This window comes from Schistocerca cancellata, chromosome 2 (assembly GCF_023864275.1).
Source record: "Schistocerca cancellata isolate TAMUIC-IGC-003103 chromosome 2, iqSchCanc2.1, whole genome shotgun sequence".
Classification (NCBI taxonomy): Eukaryota; Metazoa; Arthropoda; class Insecta; order Orthoptera; family Acrididae; genus Schistocerca; species Schistocerca cancellata.
Genome location: NC_064627.1, coordinates 233,336,623 through 233,355,454, shown reverse-complemented (window position 1 = coordinate 233,355,454; position 18,832 = coordinate 233,336,623). Strand labels below are relative to the sequence as shown.

General features: G+C 42.5%; 1 protein-coding gene across 1 annotated transcript in view; it reads right to left on the bottom strand.

Moving 5' to 3' along the window:
• Nucleotides 1-3,130, bottom strand: part of LOC126161559 (organic cation transporter protein-like) — a 169,328-nt gene extending 166,198 nt beyond the window's left edge. Inside the window, exon 1 of the mRNA XM_049917497.1 lies at nt 2,593-3,130. Coding sequence (XP_049773454.1) covers nt 2,593-2,966 — 374 coding nt within the window. The 5' untranslated portion in view covers nt 2,967-3,130. The remainder of the gene's footprint in view (nt 1-2,592) is intronic.
• Nucleotides 3,131-18,832: the final 15,702 nt, after the last annotated feature.

Here is an 18,832-nt window from a genome sequence, read left to right as displayed (position 1 = left end):
TTCCAATACGGAAACAACCCCCAGGCTGCGGCTAAGTCATGTCTTCCAGGAGTAGTAATCCTGCCAGTTACGCAGAAGAACTTCTGTGAAGTTCGGATGGTAGGAGATGAGGCACTGGCGGAAGTAAAGCTGTGAGGAGGTCTAATGGATCATGCTCGGGTAACAGTCGTAGAGCACTTTCGGCGAAAGGTAAAGACCCCGGGTTCGAGTCCCTGCAGGGGCACAGTTTTAATGTGTCAGAAAGTTTCATATCAGCTCACACTTCGTTACTGAGTGCAATTAACATTGTGGAAGAAATACAGTACTAGTTCAGCAAGTTAAATGTTGCAACTGAACGCTTGTATCTATTGAAGGAGGCGTTCGTCGCCTTAGCATTTGGATTCAGTACTGCACTCGTCTCAGAAAAGGTTTACGAATGCTTTCGAACATCTCCGAATCATGTCGTAAATCTTGTCAGGAATGTGCAACTCGCTGCCCCACTTCTTCAAACGTATCAAAAATGGTTCAAATGGCTCTGAGCACTATGGGACTTAATATCTGAGGTCATCAGTCCCCTAGACTTAGAAACTGCTTAAACGTAACTAACCTATCGACATCACACACATCCATGTCCGAGGCAGGATTCGAACCTGCGATCGTAGCAGGCGCGCGGTTCCGAACTGAAGTGTCTAGAACCGCTCGGCCACAGCGGCTGGCTTCAAACGTATCAACTGGGGTGCTGTACACTTCACTTTGGTAACTTTGGAATTGACCACAGGCAGAAAAATCAAGAGGACTGAGATCAGGTGATACTGCAGCAAACATACAGGCCCCGCCCAACCTAACTATCTTCAACGCCATTGTCACGATAGAGGCTGTCTTCCATTAGCAGCAAAATGTGTGGTGCCCTGTCACGCATCAACCACATTCATCAAACATGAGCCATGGGTGAAATTTGAGTCCTGCTAGACGGGGACTTCATCACAGAGTTAACACTTCAAATACGTTAATGCTAACGTGGGCAATATTTCATAGTGAAGTCACCGATGACTTTAACCACACGTTTGTTATTATCTCTCAAACGGATGGCGGGCCCATGTTCACCGGAGTTCTTTTGCACCTATTATCATACACTTTTACCCATGTTAGATTTCGATATTAATTCTGAAAGACCATGTGTACGATATTCTTGTATTTGGTTAAGAGCTGAGTCTAAGGGGGAACACTACGAATTTTCATTACTTATAAGCTAAAACTTCATTTGTAACTGAATAGGAATATCGAGAAAACCCAAATTAAAAAAAAGAATAGGCTTTTCAGGAAGTACAAGAGCATTCCAGAGTTAAAATTTCGCCGAGATTTTGGTTTTACTCTTATTTTTCTTTAAAATGAATGTAGAGGGAACAATACCAACTGACTGTATACAATCGTGATACGTTTTCTTGATGTTAAGTTAAAATTTATGTAGTGAACATGTGAGCTTTCTTAATATTTTGTAATAAACGAGCATAAATCATTACTTAAGTCGTACTTCATCATTAATCCGAAAAAATCGAACAAATTATGCCTATTTTTCCACTGTCTGTGAAATTATACTCTACTCATGATTCTTTCTTTGACGCCTGTTGGCCAATTGCGTACGTCAGTGTAGATGTTTTGGATGATATCTTCTTTTGTTAGGGGTGGTGGAAAAAGCCTTAGGTAAATCCATTTTTTTGTCATTTACAAGCACATATCGATTATTCTTTCTGTTTAGAACAGTGCTGAGAACATAAAATTTTGAGGACGTCCCTACCTTTGGTAGATGTGGAGGTTTCCCATCGTTTTATGTGATAAAATTGCTGCATAACAACACAGAAAATCGCAAAACACGTGGGGTTTCTCTATTTCGCGATCGGGCCTGTATGCATGTATGTATGTACAAAATCAGATGTAGCTCAATTTTGTCACAAAATGGACATTTGATGTTTCTCAATATTCCCATTCAACTGTGACATAAAGACATGAAGTAAGAGTGCGACTGTTTTGGAAGTCAGTAGGAGTGCTTCACAACTGCTGTATATGTCACTGAATAAGAATCCACTAGCCGATAACCTAATGACATTATTTGACGCGTTTCGGGTAGAACCCCTCATCAAAAAAATGGTTCAAATGGCTCTGAGCACTATGGGACTTAACTTCTAAGGTCATCAGTCCCCTAGAACTTAGAACTACTTAAACCTAACTAACCTAAGGACATCACACACATCCATGCCCGAGGCAGGATTCGAACCTGCGACCGTAGCGGTCGCGCGGCTCCAGACTGTAGCGCCTAGAACCGCTCGGCCACTCCGGCCGGCAGAACCCGTCATCAGATTGTCATAAACATCATGGCAGCTGAGATGAAAGTTTTGTTTGTTTTATACTGTCTTTATTTATCTGATCACCAAAAATGTTTCTGATAGTCTGATGATGGGTTCTACGCGAAATGTGTCAAGAAAAATCATTAGGCTATCAGCTGGTGGCTTCTTATGGAGTGATCAATACAGCAGTTGTGCGGTACTCCCATTGTTTACAACTTCATTGCCAGTGTTTTTCGTGGAACAAGAACTTGGGCAACTATTCGCAACTGACCTTTGCTCTAGGGAGAGGTTCATCAGCTCCGGGACCTTGCACCAGTGGTTCTCGGGCGTCAGCGTGACGAAGATCTGCGTGAAGTACACGAAGGCGACGAAGAAGGCGAACGGCGCCAGCAGGATGAAAAGGCCCTTCTGGTAGACGCCGAACTCCCCCATGTGCGGCAACACGTCGTCGAAATCGAGCAGTTTCTCGGGCTGGTCCGCCGGCGGCTGCGGCAGCGGCGCATCTTCCGGAGAGGGCGTCTTAGAGCTGCAGACGACCACCAGCTCGGGTACGGCCGGTCGTGAGGCGACGCCGCCGTTGGCGGCTTCCTTGTCGTCGGCCTGCTTCTGCCGGGAGGGCGGGGAGTTCTTCTGCTGGGGCGGCATTCCGTTCCAGGCGAATTGTGGTCCCGGGTTGTCCTTCGCCGTCTTGTAGCGTCGCTGCAGTAGTGCCTCCTCGTGGGGTAGGTCGTTTGTGTCGGCCGGGCTAGCCCTCGAGGGCAAATCCCAGCGGCGCGTGTGGAGACAAGTGCAGCTGACGCGGCGACGGCTGCCCGACGACTGGAGGCGGCGCGCCGCACCGGCGTCGCTTTTATACGACGGACGCCGCCGCCGCTAGTGGACGCCGCGGCGCGCCGCTCGGGGCTGCGTCGGGCGCAGGAAAAGGGGGGGGGGGGGAGCGGGGCGCACCAGCGTGCAGAGTGGGGAAGGTCGTGCGCGGCTCGGGAAATCCTTCGGCGGCTTTTTTTGCGCCCATTCGGAGGACCGCCACCGCCGCCACAAGAAACTCTTCGGTCTAGTCTGCCACACAGCTCGCCGATCAGCTGGGCACTTCTGTGTAGGAGGTCGCGAGGCGCGGCGCGGCGCGGGGCGGGTACTCTTCGGAACTGGAGTGAGTGGAGCCGTCAATGAAGGACTCTGAAGACTGTTGACTCACCTTGAGAATTCGGTCTCGCTCGAGTGAGCTTCGTAGTGGGCGAGACGAGTTGTTATCTCAAGGCCGCAACTGGCCGTCGCCCCCTATGAAATCTGTCCACCTTTTCCAGAAGTACAGTAAGCTCCCGATTAGTAATGCAAGCTAGGGATCGAGGATGGTCGATGTTTACAACTAGGTCTAGTGCCCGGCGTTGAACGGGACGTTTAATACCTGCCACACATAATTATTTGTCCTTTGCCACGTTGATACTCATAACGAAGGCAAGTCGCATGGTCTAACAACCCTACCACAACAAAGGTCAAAAATTAATTATGATTGTAGTGTTGCTCACGCTGCTAAATATTGCATTTTCGGGCAACAACAAAGTTATATTATGTGGCAGGTGTCATTAGAGCACAGTTAATAAAGTAATTTCTTGAAATAATTGATAAACTAGGCACTCATCTTTTCGTGCTTCCCACGCTGGTCTCGTTGTGAACTCATGGCTCAATCGTCGAAAATCTAGGTAGTGATGATTCCAAGCCCGGATGCAAAGAGGCCTAGGTGTTATTCTGCGATATTCTGAAGTTTTATAGATGTGTTTCATAAACCATTCTTGAAGATTAAACTTTTGCAAGTTAGGACAATGGTGATATAAAAAAGTAATCAGCACTCCGAATTTAAGTTACACTTCCTTTTTTATTACTTTTGTTGTAATAACACGTAACTCGTTCCAAAACATCACTTCACAATATAAAACGTACTTGAAAATATCTTCCTCAATGTTAAAGTTCACATTTCATAAACTGACTGCAATTTGCACCTTTTTAACATGGCGACCAATGCTTGACTCTCTAATAACAGCTTACGCACCCAAAAATCAGAGTTACAGGAATGTCAAAGATCATAGTGACAAAATAAAGAATACACATAAGAATAATATCGTTGCAATATATACATATCGATGTATCGAAGTACCTCTACATTAATGAAATCAAATCTGAATGTTGTCACAGAAATATGTTAACTATTTTACAGCAACACGGTAAAATATTGCTGGTATCGAGAGGTTGAGGTGAGGTGCCGTAATGGTTACGTAATTCAAGTACCATTACAATGGGAAACTGCAATCGCTTGCAATGGAAGGGTATTGTTTCAACTCAATTTTCGCTGTTTCAAGTAAGGCTCTATTTCAGTACGACTCTGTTCGAGCAGTTTACGTCACAGTGTGGGAAATCTCGGGTTCTATTCGATCTTTTCATCGGCGTGCGATCTAGTGACATTTTTTGGTAGACCCTACTATATCCACGGACTGCCTTAGCGTTTGTGTGGCACTGTGAGCTTTAAAAATAAAAATAGCTTTGAAACACGAATATCTCCTATGGTATATGTCATATGTGCCGGCCGGAGTGGCTGAGCGGTTCTAGGCGCTACAGCCTGGAACCGCGCAACCGCTACGGTCGCAGGTTGGAATCCTGCCTCGGGCATGGATGTGTGTGATGTCCTTAGGTTAGTTATGTTTAAGTAGTTCTAAGTTCTACGGGACTGATGACCTCAGATGTTAAGTCCCATAGTGCTCAGAGCCATTTGAACCATTTATCATATGTAACAACAACTAATCAATAAATAAGAGTTGGCAATCATGTTTCTGTCAACGAAACGTCCTGGCAGATTAACACAGTGTGGCGGACCGAAACTCGTGTCCCCGGGACTCAGTTGAACACTTGCCAGTGAAAGGGAAAGGTCGCGATCTCTGGCACGCTGCTTTAATCTGACAAGAAGTTTCATATCAGCACACACACCGCTGCGGAGTGAATATTTCATTCTGGATGTTTCTGTAAAATTCTCGACCTTTCGTTCGTCCCTCTATCCAGTGACGTCTGATGGTACTGTCTCCAAGATTGGTATTGCCGCTGTAACGTATTCTCGCGATAGGAGTTACAAACAGTTTACCACTATGTATTCCGTTTGTTAGGCATTTAATTTTTCATTGATATTCTTCATTGTTTCATCAAAATGTAGAAATTTGAAGTACATCGGCCAAAAAATTTGAAGTAAACCGATCAAGTACTTTTCGAGATATTTGATAATAAACATACATATTCGCCTGACGTTCATTAGGGTAGAAATTTGATGTAAATCGGCCAAGAACTTAGAGATTTAGGGTAACAACCTTTCCTCTTCAAACATATTGTTTTCGTATGATATAATTACAAATTTCCTTTACTTGTACTGTGTACTCTGGGTCAATGGAAAGTGATCTTCCTGTTGTCTTGAAGGTAAAGTGTGCAAACTTTCACCGAGATCGGGATAAAACTGTAAATTTGTATGAATTACAAAGAAACAGACACTCTTGTTTACATATACATACTAACTTTGATGTTGGGAGTTTAACATCGATATTTTAATATCATTGCTAAAGCATTTACATTATCGTAACACATCGATATTAAACATAAAATATCGACCTTCGATATTGCCAAAAAGACCAGGCTTTTGTTACAACTATAAATAATTTTTCCATTTTTTAAAGGACAAACCTTTTTCTCTACTTATTTCATAACGACACCCATCAGTGCAACTCATTTTTGACCAAACATAATCGTTGGAGGGGGAGGGACATGGGGAGAGCAATATTTTTGTACTAATGCAAGTACTTTGGCTATTGTTGCAGCTAAGCGCGAACTATCGTGTTTCACCATTCTTTCAGTTCATCATTTCGTAGGGCCAAATAGAGTGTGCCCCAATTTTTTCGATTTTTTTAATTACGATAAATGATACACGTGAACGCAAGTAATTACACAAAGGAAAACAACATATCCACAATTAAGATTCTTCAGACGTTTGCGATCTGTAGGCTCTCGAATAGTTTTACCGTTTTCGTTTGTTACGTTGGAAGATAGTTACTAGCAATAGTAAACACTTCCAACACTTTCATTTTCGTGCTGTCTAACCGACATACATCCGGATGAATGCGAGTATGACTCGCGTGGCGAGGGTCCTGTACAGTCGTAATTATGTATGTAGGTAGTTCATCCAGCCCGCAAATCAAGAATCTCGACGATTTTTGCGTTATCGATATCGACACAGGGAAGACAAGCTTCTCCTCATTCATGAGAAAAAAGGGTCTTGACGCAAGAACAGACAGACTGTCTGGTAAGTGACAAAAAAATTGTTTTCGTATGACATATTTTTGGATTTTATCCTTTACTTGCACTTCTCGCCAGTTTCATGATTCTAGGTCAATGGGAAGACCCTAGAGGTTTTGCTGACTCAGTTTGCGAGTAAGAAAACATGTGACACAAATGGCCGCATATTTTGTTTGCATTGACTTAGAATGTTACATTTATTACAACGCCATTGGGCTGTAGATGCTAGTATGCGACATAAATTTCAACTTGATTTGTGTACCTGTTCCTGAGAAAAAAGGGTCTTAACAGACGGACGGACATAACAAATGATCAAAAGAAATTTTTTTCGTTTGTTATAATTACATACAAACTAACAATTTTCGGATTTTATACTTTAGTTGTACTGTCAAACCGTGTTTCCTGGCAAATTCTACGATTCATTGACCGAGGTACGAAACCATAAAAATGAGTAAGGAATGATAAGGAAACGTCGTATTCGCAGGGAATCGATTTCAGCGAGTTATTGATATTTCATTTTTTTAACTTTTACTTTGTTATGAAATACATTACAAAAATGAAGGAGAATTCTGCGTTGGTTAAATGTTCAGTGAGCGTTGAGAATCAGTTTACAAGCACATATTAACTGGAACTACCAGCATGTAAAAAAAGAGCAATTTAATCTGTAGAGAAAAAGTTGTTCACTCATTACTGCATTTATTGAGTAGTATATATTGGATGTTTTTATATGCTGCTTTTTACACCACTCTATAAATTCATCGTTTGTGATCGACGTTAAATATGTATGTTTTGGGATCGATTACTATCAGCCGTCGATGTATAATGTCGATGATGAAATCGAAATCAACATCGCACTTCCTAATGAGGATCCGAGACTACGAGGTCAGGCGGAAAATATGGACAACAGAAAAGAAACACGTTTTTACCGTAAACTTCTATGTACTGTATTTAAAAAACGTGCTACATGTTACATTTGAAATTCCATTGCATTAATCACGCCTTATTCGCCAGTAACAATTTTTTTTGCATAAAATTACACTCAACATACGTAGTTCACATCGCTTGCTTTCGGTTCACTTTCCGGCCATGAATGTTCAATTTTTTTTTTGTATTTCTGTTCTTCATTTACTTTTTTCCTAACTTCAAGTCTCTTTTTTCCGACATTCAAAGCACCGATATAGTTAAATAAATTTTTCCCTGCACACATTTCAGTGCCTCTGTGAGCTTGATAACGGACTCGTCTTTGCTCCCTTCCTTTGCTGAACACATTTTGTTCACTATACCCGCGACACTTAGCTGCTCAAATTCCGGTTGTTAGGGATCGCTATTTAACTGCACACGGATGTGTTCGTCATGTCCCTCCCTTTGGTTTAGCCATACGCAAGAGCGTAGTGGCATCACATGGTAAGCCCCTTGACGACTTGTCTCCACGAAGCTCTGGCTTGGAAAAGGTAGACTTGCTTGCTGCAAGCCCATCACGGTATATCCACCGCAATGGTGGGTGCCCTCTAAGTCTTCGGCTTCCCTTATGATTGTTCTTTCTATTGGCGCTTGCCTTGGCAATGTGACCAAAATATTTCAGTTTATTTTAGTTGATAAGAGTTGGCAGTATTACTCTGATGCCAGTCTGCCTCAGGATAGGCTGCTTAGTCCGCCGTTCAATCCATGGTACTCGAAGTAATCGTCTATAGCATCACATTTACAGAGCATAAATCCTACGACGATTCGCCGTCTTCATCGTCCAAGTTTCTGCTGCGCAGGTCACCATAGGGAAAATTAGAGATAAAACGAGGGTGAGCTTTGTCTCGGCAGTGATAGAAGTGTCTTCCAGATGCGAGCAAGTTTTGCTGTAGAATTTTTCGCCCAGGACATGCACCTACGGATGACGACATATCGTTAATAAGTGAAGCGAGTCAGTCTGTGTATTTTTTGCTGTAAACGGACATATTATTTCTAATTGTAATACAATATTTTATGCATAATTTTTTTCTTTTAAACACCCAGTGAACTATCCACGGATAATTCACACTCCAGATAAACTTGACCCGTATAATCGGGAGGATGGCGTATTTCTATACCAAGTTACCACCTTCATTTCGTATTCTGGCTGCCTTCGGCGTAGTTTTGGTTTCCAAACATAATTTTTTGATCCTACAATGTGCTATCTTTAACGACAGTCACAAGGCGACAACTGTCTGTCTCTTCTGCCATAACACTAAGCTAACATTCTCGTTACTCTTTTCTGTTAATGGAACCTTTCGTAGTACAGCAACCATGAGATAAAAAAGAATTGCCAGAAATGCACACAATTTTCTACTTCTGATGACTGAAGGACTATTTCTCAGGAACAAGTAAAAATCTCTGTGTTTACCAGAGACACACTTCAGTTGATATTGTTCCGCAGAGAACCGGGCATCCCATCTAGTAAGTGAAATGACAGTTTTAAACATGGCTGTGAAATAGCAGCCGTTCAAGAACATGATTCGAATAATACAGCCAACCGGTTGCAACTCGTACTTGATATTTCAACAAGAACCGCCCTCTACAATTTGATTACTGGTAGTTGAACACGTTAGAGACACTATATAAAAAAGTTCATTATTGTTAAGATTATGATCATAAAGGTATCTATAGCATAACAAAATATTTAACATCAAACAACGAGAACAAAACAATGAAAGAAAATGGAATAAACCCAAGACCAAGAAGAGAAAGGAAAGTATACCCCGTTTATAGGTATAGGTATAGGTATAGGTATAGAGTGTAAACGATACCTGTTTACAGTCGGCAACAGTAGTGTGGGCGTTGTCTAGACGAACACTTTGATATGAGACAGCTGTGATCTATCAAGGCGGAAAACAAACTCAGAATGACCTACAAATGCCATCTAAGATACAGCGCATGCGTACAGTGCAAGGTTTTTAATATCCTCTCGCCCTTTTATGCCACAGGCTTTGGTTAACATTTGTAAGTTAACCTTTCCTGTGAGAGTAACGAAAAGAAAATACTTTTGAATACGTTATGAAAAACTTATTACGTTTGCAATTCGATGTAAACTTAACCCTTGCGAGCACAGTCGTCTCGTGGTAAGAAGGCCAGAGAAACAAAAGGATGTAACTGTTAATTATACGCTATTAAAATTCACGAAATTATGAGGTAACATTTACATAAACATCAGCTGTACAATATGTAAGTCACGACTAAGCCGTTGGCGTAAGAGGGCGAGAGGATATTAAAAATCTCACGCCTCGCGCGTGCACCACAGCTCAGACGACTTTTGTAGGATAATTTGTTGTTGTGCAAGACATACCAGAATTGTTCGTCTCGCCTTCTCCTAGACCACCGTGATACACTGTAAACAGTTATCGTTTAACCTTGTGGAGTTCACAATGGAACATACATCCGTGACGTGCATGTGAAATATACATTCACTTCTTATTTATTTTTGAGGTTGTTTTAACATTGGGCATCTACACGTCTATCTGGGCTAAAAATGTGAATACATCTGTGGCACTAATTTGTTAACATGAGCAATGACAAGGTACAACCCTGGTTTGGTGTCTGCATTAAACTGTAGCAGGTCCCTTTATAACAACATGCGGAAGTTTGTTCAAAGGTCGAAGGAAGGCAAGTGTATACCACACGCAATAACAACATCCACTGTGGCTTTGACACTGCCCTTACGGTTGATCACAGTTTTACTTTTTCTTTTATCTTAACCAGTGAGCCATCTCGCTCCATTGTGATCGACTGCGCTACAGCCTTGGACTCGAATTCGGAAGGACGACGGTTCAAATTCCTGTTAGGCCATCCAGGTTTGGGATTCGTTTGATTTCCCTGAAATGCTAAAGGTGAATATTCGGATGGTTCCTTTGAAATGGCATGGCCGATATCCTTCCTTATCTTTCCGCAACCTCAGTTCGTGCTCTGTTTCTAGTGACCTCGTAGTCGACTGGAGGTTAAGTTTTAATCTTCCTTTCTTTCTTCCTTCTTTGCTCTGTTGTGGTGTTGAAATAGTCCTTCGAGTTTGCGGCCGTTATGACTCATACTACAGCTGTAGTGCAATATGTCGCCTTTATCACGTATTTCCATTGAGAACTTGGTCGACAACCGTTCATTCGTGGCTGTTCGCTTAGCCGTGCACGTCGAGGCACTCGTTTGCGGATCTAGAAGGTGCACCATCACCGGTTAGAATAAGCCAAGTGCCGGCTATCCTAGATCTGATTTGTAGACGGTCTACCATAACCCAGTAAGTGAATACCGGACGATTACCCACGTTCCGCCTCAGATTACACTAAGCAAACATTTAGAGAACATTGTCGCACCCCACACTTGCACGTAGATTTTACTCTAAACTCAGACAGATGGAGTACACTGATTATGTCCTGGGGGTGAATAGTTAACTGATGACCTTAGATGTTTAGTCCCATTAAAACCGTAAACAGTAGCAAGTATTCGTTTACACTGATGCATGTGACTTTCATCATATTTCCTTCTGAAATTTCCTGGCAGATTAAAACTGTGTATCCTACCGAGAATCGAAGTCGGGACCTTTGCCTTTCGCGAGCAAGTGCTCTATCGACTGAACAACCCAATGACGACTCACGACCCGTCATCGGAGCTTTATTTCCGCTGGTACCTCGTCCCCTACCTTCCAAAGTTCGCAAAAGTTCTCCTGCGAAACTTACACGACTGGCATTCCAGGAAGAAAGGATATTGCAGAGACATGGCTTACAAGGAGATCATTAGACCTGTTAACGACGGACTTTAATGAGCCTCCGGCATGTTTTAGAGATACCTGTTCTTAGTTCATAGCTAGCGGCAATCATGCGACGACCCCTATTTTCCGAAAAAAAAAATCACCGCTAAGAGTTTTACAGATTCTTCCTACATCCGTAACGATAGTCGCGTTTTGACGAAACATGCGTAGCGCAATGGCTTGCGACTGCCACGCAGGCGGTACGGATTATTCTTCCGTTTGATGTTTGCTTTCACAGGCAGTTTAAAGTTTTCACGAAACACGTTCAGAATGCTTCCGACTTGCTTAAGACTAACACAGAAATAGCTTCGACGGAAGTTTCCAAAAAAATACGTTCTTTAAATCTGCATCAGTTTAGAGCACCTGTTTTCACAGGAGTGATCAAATACGCGTAGTTCGAATCGAAGTAGCCAGAAGAAAGAACAACCTTTTTGAATGCAAACGAAATTGTGTTTTCCGGTATCAAGTGGTTCAAATGGCTCTGAGCACTATGGGACTTAACTTCTGAGGTCATCAGTCCCCTAGAACTTAGAACTACTTAAACCTAACAACCTAAGGACATTACACACATCCTTGCCCGAGGCAGGATTCGAACCTGCGACCATAGCGGTCGCGCGGTTTCACACTATAGCGCCTAGAACCGCCCCGCCACCCCGGCCGGCTTTCCAGTATCGGTTCTGAAAAACCGTGTTTCTGCAAGGCAGCTTCTTTCATTAAACTTGCGTCGCGGTCTGCAAATGTTTTTCGGTTGCTTCTACAACAAATAACAACCAGAATTCTAACACAATAAGCGATGCAAGTGATAGCGAGTAACACGATACTGCCACCAATTCCGTAAAAATCAGAATAGGTGGCACTTCAACATAGCTGCTGTACTGAACTGATTTATTAATGAAATATTATGGGGAGAATGACTACTTTTGAATGGTTTAGCATGGCATATACTGTTTAATGATATAGGTTGACTCTTACAGAGAACATAACAGCAGCCAGCCCATTTTTATAGTGCTATGTATTTAAATAGCGTTGTTACCAGTTTCGAACCGAGAGGTTCATCTTCAGACGGCTCGTTCACTTTAAGATAGATTTTACATTTTTTCCCCGAACTTTTTGTTTCCCCGAATGATGAAATTTGTATGATGGTAAGTTCCTGTGGGACCAAACTGCTGAGGTCATCGGTCCCTAGGCTTACACATTACTTAATCTAACTTCAACTAAGTTACGCAAAGGACAACACACACACACCCATGCCCGAGTGAGGACTCGAACCTCCGACGGGGCAAGCCGCGCGAAACGTGGCAAGGCGCCTCAGATCGCGCGGCTAGGTAGCGCAACTATGAAATTTCCTTGGGGTGGTGGTGCCCTACAACCAAAACAAGATGTGAGGCAATATCTTTTCAACTGTAATTGTGCCACACAACGATAGTTACAGTTAAAAAGACATTACCTCACATCATATTTTGGTTGTAGGGCTCCACCACCCAAAGGAAATTTCATAATTTGGGGAAACAAAAAGTGAAAGATAAAGTAAATTGTTTCTTAACGTGAACGAGCCATCCGAAGATGAACCTGTCGGTAGCGGCAACGCTGCTATTTAAATAAATAAATAGCACTGTAAAAAGTGGCTGGCTGTCGTTATCTTCTCTATAAGAGTCACCCTATATTTTGTACACAGCCACAGGTTCAGAATGTCAGTTTTCGACAGAATAGCACTATTTAATGATGGTTGGACGAAGCTGAAGAAAAAGTCCAGATACAAGGTTTGAACCCGTACAACCAGCGTCGTAGCCGTGAAGACTAATAATTCCGCTACGTTCGCTCCGTCGAAAATTCCCGAACATTACGGGTGTACGGGCTGTCTGTAAAATTTTCTCGCAAACTAGGGTCCATCTCATGAAAAGCGTCCAGCCATCCATTCAGGACAAGTCCGTCTACAACATACCCAAGACCAATCGGAATTCGTGATGAACAACTCTGATGGTACCCTTGTTAGTCACAGCCTTGGGGATAATTTCAGAACGAAACTTTCACTGCGCAGCGGAGTGTGCGCGGATATGAAACTTCCTAGTAGGGTTGAAACTGTTGGCCGGACCGAGACTCGAACTCTGGACCTTTGCCTTTCGCGATCGAGAGTCATGCTTGGGTATTGTAATGGTTCTTTATTTACGTGACCATTACCGCACTCCAACCCCAGTTCTCGATACCAGTAATATCGTACTACTTTTCTGCGAAGTAACAGACATATTTTTATGACAATATTCACATTTGATTTTATTAATGTATAGGTACTCCGATGAATCGATATATTACAGTGATATGGTTCTTGTGTGTATTCATTTCTGTGAGACTGTCATAATCATTGACTTACTTGTAACCGTTTTGGCGCGAATGCGTTTTGTTTCACTTTGCAGAAGTTAAGTTGTTATTTCGCTTTGTAAAAGAACAGTCAAGTGTTGTGTTTGTTTAAAGTGGAAATTAAATATATCAAGATTGATACAAAACTGTTTTCTTGATGATGTGACAATTAAGAAGAAGTATATGTGAATTTACAAGAAGTCTAATGAAAATGTAGATCGTGAACACCAAGGCAAAAATTATTTCTACCATACCATTGTCATGATCTGGGATTGTTTGATCATTAAGAATTTCCTGAAAAATGCGTTTGTTAGGTCTTCAAATATTGCCAAAATACAGATCTGGACCTTCTAGCAGTCAAAGTGGAATCACCCTAGAATCAACAAGATGAGCCATAACAACTGTTGTGGATTGACAAGACAGCCAACCCACTATTACAGGAAGCCGAAAGGCATGCGTTTAAGCTCACGCAGGCTGGCGTGAGGTCTGTAACTGGACAAGGAATTTATAGTAGCAAAAATAGTACGTAGCTGCTGGAATACTTAACTTTAATCCATAATTGGTGAACATCGCTCTTGACGGTACATGTTTTACAGCATCAATAGTAACTGGTAATGGCGCCTTGCTAGGTCGTAGCAAATGACGTAGCTGAAGGCTATGCTAACTATCGTCTCGGCAAATGAGAGCGTAATTTGTCAGTGAACCATCACTAGCAAAGTCGGCTGTACAACTGGGGCGAGTGCTAGGAAGTCTCTCTAGACCTGCCGTGTGGCGGCGCTCGGTCTGCAATCACTGACAGTGGCGACACGCGGGTCCGACGTATACTAACGGACCGCGGCCGATTTAAAGGCTACCACCTAGCAAGTGTGGTGTCTGGCGGTGACACCACAACAACTTCGACGAAATCTACGTGGGAATCCATTCAAGATAAGTGCCAAAACTGATGACTTTTTTGCAGTGACTTCATTATTTCCATTCTGACGATACCATCCACAGTCAACAACTTTGTTGTTGCCCGATAAAACGAACATATGCTGCGTTAGCAACATTATTAATCTGATTTCTAACCTACTTTGCAAGTGGTGGTATTGTTAGAGTAGGTAGAGCATTTGCTTGCGAAAGACAAAGGTTCCGAGTTCCAGTCTCGGTCCTGCACATGGTTTTAGTCCCCTAAGAAATTTCTTATCAGTGCCCTCTACGCTTTCTGACTATTCCGGTTTATTTACTTTGATGCTGCAGTGAACGGTAGGAAACTGTAATACGTCACAGACTGTCGCAGCTGAGTGTGCGGTGCCGGGGTGCCGTGGAACTCCCTGTGGCCCGCGAGCAGCCCAGTTGCTAAACATCCGCCGGCCGCGGCAGGGCGCGCAGCACCGTCGGTTTCCGAGAAACAGCTGAGCGTCGCTCGTAGTCGTGGCGCGTCACGTGCTGCGCCCAGCCGACCGGCCCAGTGACCCGCGTGTTTTCCTGATGGAGCTTCCCCGCGCGCTGCTCAAGCCGTGACCGAGGTGCGGGCTGAGTCATTGCCCAAGCGCTGGGCTTAAGCCCAGCGGCAGGGCAGCAAGCCGTCAAAACAGGGCATTTCTCACGTTCCACCGCCGCTAATGTAGTCGGATGACTATTGGGTATTTAACTGGTTAGAGTCTGACTGACTGTCTAGTTGCCGTATTCCCGAAACAACATCAGAAAGTCTCAAGTGGAAATTCGGTGAAAGTCACATGCATCAGTGTGAACGACTTCTTGCTGCTGTTTACAGGTCTAATGGGACTAAACACGTAAGATCTCAGTTACTTATTCACCGCCGCGACATGTTCAGTGTACTCCATCTGTCTGCATCTAGAGTAAAATCTCTGTGTAAGTGTGAGATGCGAGTATAGTTTCCAAATGTTTGCCTAACGTATATTTGAGGCGGTTCGTGGGTAACAATCCGGTATTCTGGTCGTCGAAATATTGTACCTGTCCAACTGTAAACTCGAGACAATATCCCAATGAAACAGAAAATGACTCAAATACTTATTTCCTAAACAGTGAGAACAACCAGAAACGTACAGCACACCCTACTATGTGTGTAGTTGTTGAGGCGGTCTCGAATACATCAATCTGCTGCTCTTATTCAGGTATTTAATGCTCAACGTATGTTATTATAATATTGTAATCAATCCCTGATTCTGTTGCCAAGTGGCCCACCAAAATATTAACTTTTTAGACATTTTTCACAGTTCGTTTTCTTTTCGCCCCCCAAGAGCAACGCTACAGAAGTTCGATTTCTTTTCGCCCCCCAAGAGCAACGCTACAGATAGGAATATTTATTGACTCCTCTTGGTATTGAGTACTTACTTCTCGACACCCAATGTTTTGTTACTCTAAACTTCCCAACCGAGATTTTTACTAATATCCGTCGTTTATAGCAATTATCGCATCAAATGATCATAGCATTCATTTATTACATTTTAAATGAAATGTATTCGCAATTGCGAATATGGACTGCTGTAACTGTATTATGGAATGATGACAATGAAAATTTGGGCCAGATCGGGACTTGAACACGTATTTCCCAGTTAGTGCGAGCTGTCGTCTTACAATTTGGCTGTCCGATCACGACTCACAGCCAAACCCAAACTTCTATAAATCGTCAACCACGTGTCTACAAGCTGTACTCGTACATTCATTATGCACATTCCCGTACAAGCGAATCCTTTTACTTGAAAGTCGCTTGTCCGATGTCGGCGTATAAATACAATAGTGGAGCGCCTGTATTGTTCTGAATTCCGATGGTAGTCCGTATCTGCAGCTGCGAATACATTTCATGTATTTCGTAACGCCTATTGACGCCACGGCGCCTGTTCTCTCATACATGCACTTATGTCCGAAGGAACTTTACATAGGAATTCGGAATTATACAGGCTCTGCCTTATTGCTTTACATGAGTGACAAGAAAGTCAAACAGTGCAACGAATAACAGAAGTCGTAATTCATATTGGCCGACTTTATTTGCACAACAGTCAATGCTTGTAGATCAATGGACAGTATTAGTGAACTGACCGGATAAAATAGGTAGAACATATTGCAGTGGTCTTGATTTTAAGAAGCAGCACTGTCATTGTTTTTCGCTTGGGTGACGCCATTTAAGTAAAAAGCGTTAGCTGTTCTTTTACGTGTACTGTATACCATGAGTATGCTAAAAATGTCTTTTCTTTTTTACCTCTTTCACGTCGAATGAACAAGTTCCTGGCAATGGTATCCAGGTTCAAATGGTTGAAATGGCTCTGAGCACTATGGGACTCAACATCTTAGGTCATAATTCCCCTAGAACTTAGAACTACTTAAACCTAACTAACCAAGGACATTACACACACCCATGCCCGAGGCAGGATTCGAACCTGCGACCGTAGCAGTCCCGCGGTTCCAGACTGCAGCGCCAGAACCGCTAGACCACCGCGGCCGGCAATGGTATCCAGTGATGGTCTACCGACGGGCAGTGCGTGTTACTGAACAAAGAGCGCTGAAGGTATTGCGACGGAGACAACAGCTGGGGAGAATGTTCAAAAAAAGATTACGAATTACGTATCAAACTTAGTCGTGAAATGGTCTTTCATATATAATGATTCTGTAATACCTGTTAGCAAATGATTAATAAACGTGTGTCTTCGTTAATTTGTGTCGAACACATCTTTTGATCAGAGTATACCTCTAATCAGGCAAGAAAAAAATATTAATTCAGTTTTCTGGAAGCTGATAAATGTGGCACAAATTGATTAGCGAGTGATTTCAAAAGTATTTTTTTTTATTTAGTGGCTTGTTCTGAACAGACTATCAATATTCAAACGCCATTTGTGAGAATATATTAATTTACAAACTGTTACGAACTTCAAATAATATTCTAATATGTACTGATATTTTGGGCACCAAGTACGCAAAATAATTCAGTTAATAATTCAAATTAGAATTTGAAACTAGTTGTACCCAAACCAGCTACGCATAAGATATTACGCGTGCAGTAAGTTTGCAACGAATTGTAACATCTATGGATTATTACTGAGAGCTGATTTAAGGTTCGAAGGTGTTCTGAAGCCTATTAACTAGGAAGAACTGAGGATTTCATCAAATATACATACACGTACGCACGCACTCACACACACACACACACACACACACACACACACACACACACGCACACTCATGCTTAGTATCCTCATGTAATCTTTTGCACACAATCATAACTGATCATAATGAGGGTGTCAAACCCTTTGTAATTATTGATTTTTGTTGTATTGTAATGAGGCTGAAGTGTAACTTCAGTAAGAAATGCTAGTGTAAGTACACACACAACACATTAGTACAAGAACTAGTATGTAGCCTTTTGCACATACTTAGGTTGTTTACTTTTTATGTTAGACATCAAGGTAAATTTGGTGGTAGGGACCGTAAATCTGTTTCTATGTGCCGTATCAAGTAAACTGGTTATGAGATCATGATGACTGAACCGTCGTTTTGTATAATTATGAAATTAGTAGTGTTAAATCCCATTTGTAAATTGTGTGCTGTCTGAGCGACGTCTAGAACGAATCTCCCTTGGAGTGTATTACATGTGTAAATTTTGTATCCAATATGATTCTGAATATTTTTGTGCTTCATAATGTGTGCGCTGTTAAAATAATTATTAAAATCTGTGATGGGCTGCTAGGTTAAAAGTTCTCCCTTGCGTCCTCATCGCTGAGTCCGGGCGAATCACCTCGGGGAAAAAATATCGCTAGAGCCTGATAGAATAACAACGGGTTCAGTGCGATTATTCTTCCCGGGTTTGGAGTAATGAAAGGCACCTGCCTCGGCCATCTTCCAGGAAAGTGTTATTTGTAATGATTAACTTGGGTTCAACTAACCCAGCAAATTGCTATTATGCTATTCGTTTATCTTACACTGAAGAACCAAAGAAGCTGGTACACCTGTGTAATATCGTGTACTGCCTCTGCAAGCACGCAAAAGTGCCGCAACACGACGTGACATGGACTCTACTAACGTCTGAAGAAGTGCTGAAGGGAACTGACACCATGAATCCTGCAGGACTCTCCATAAA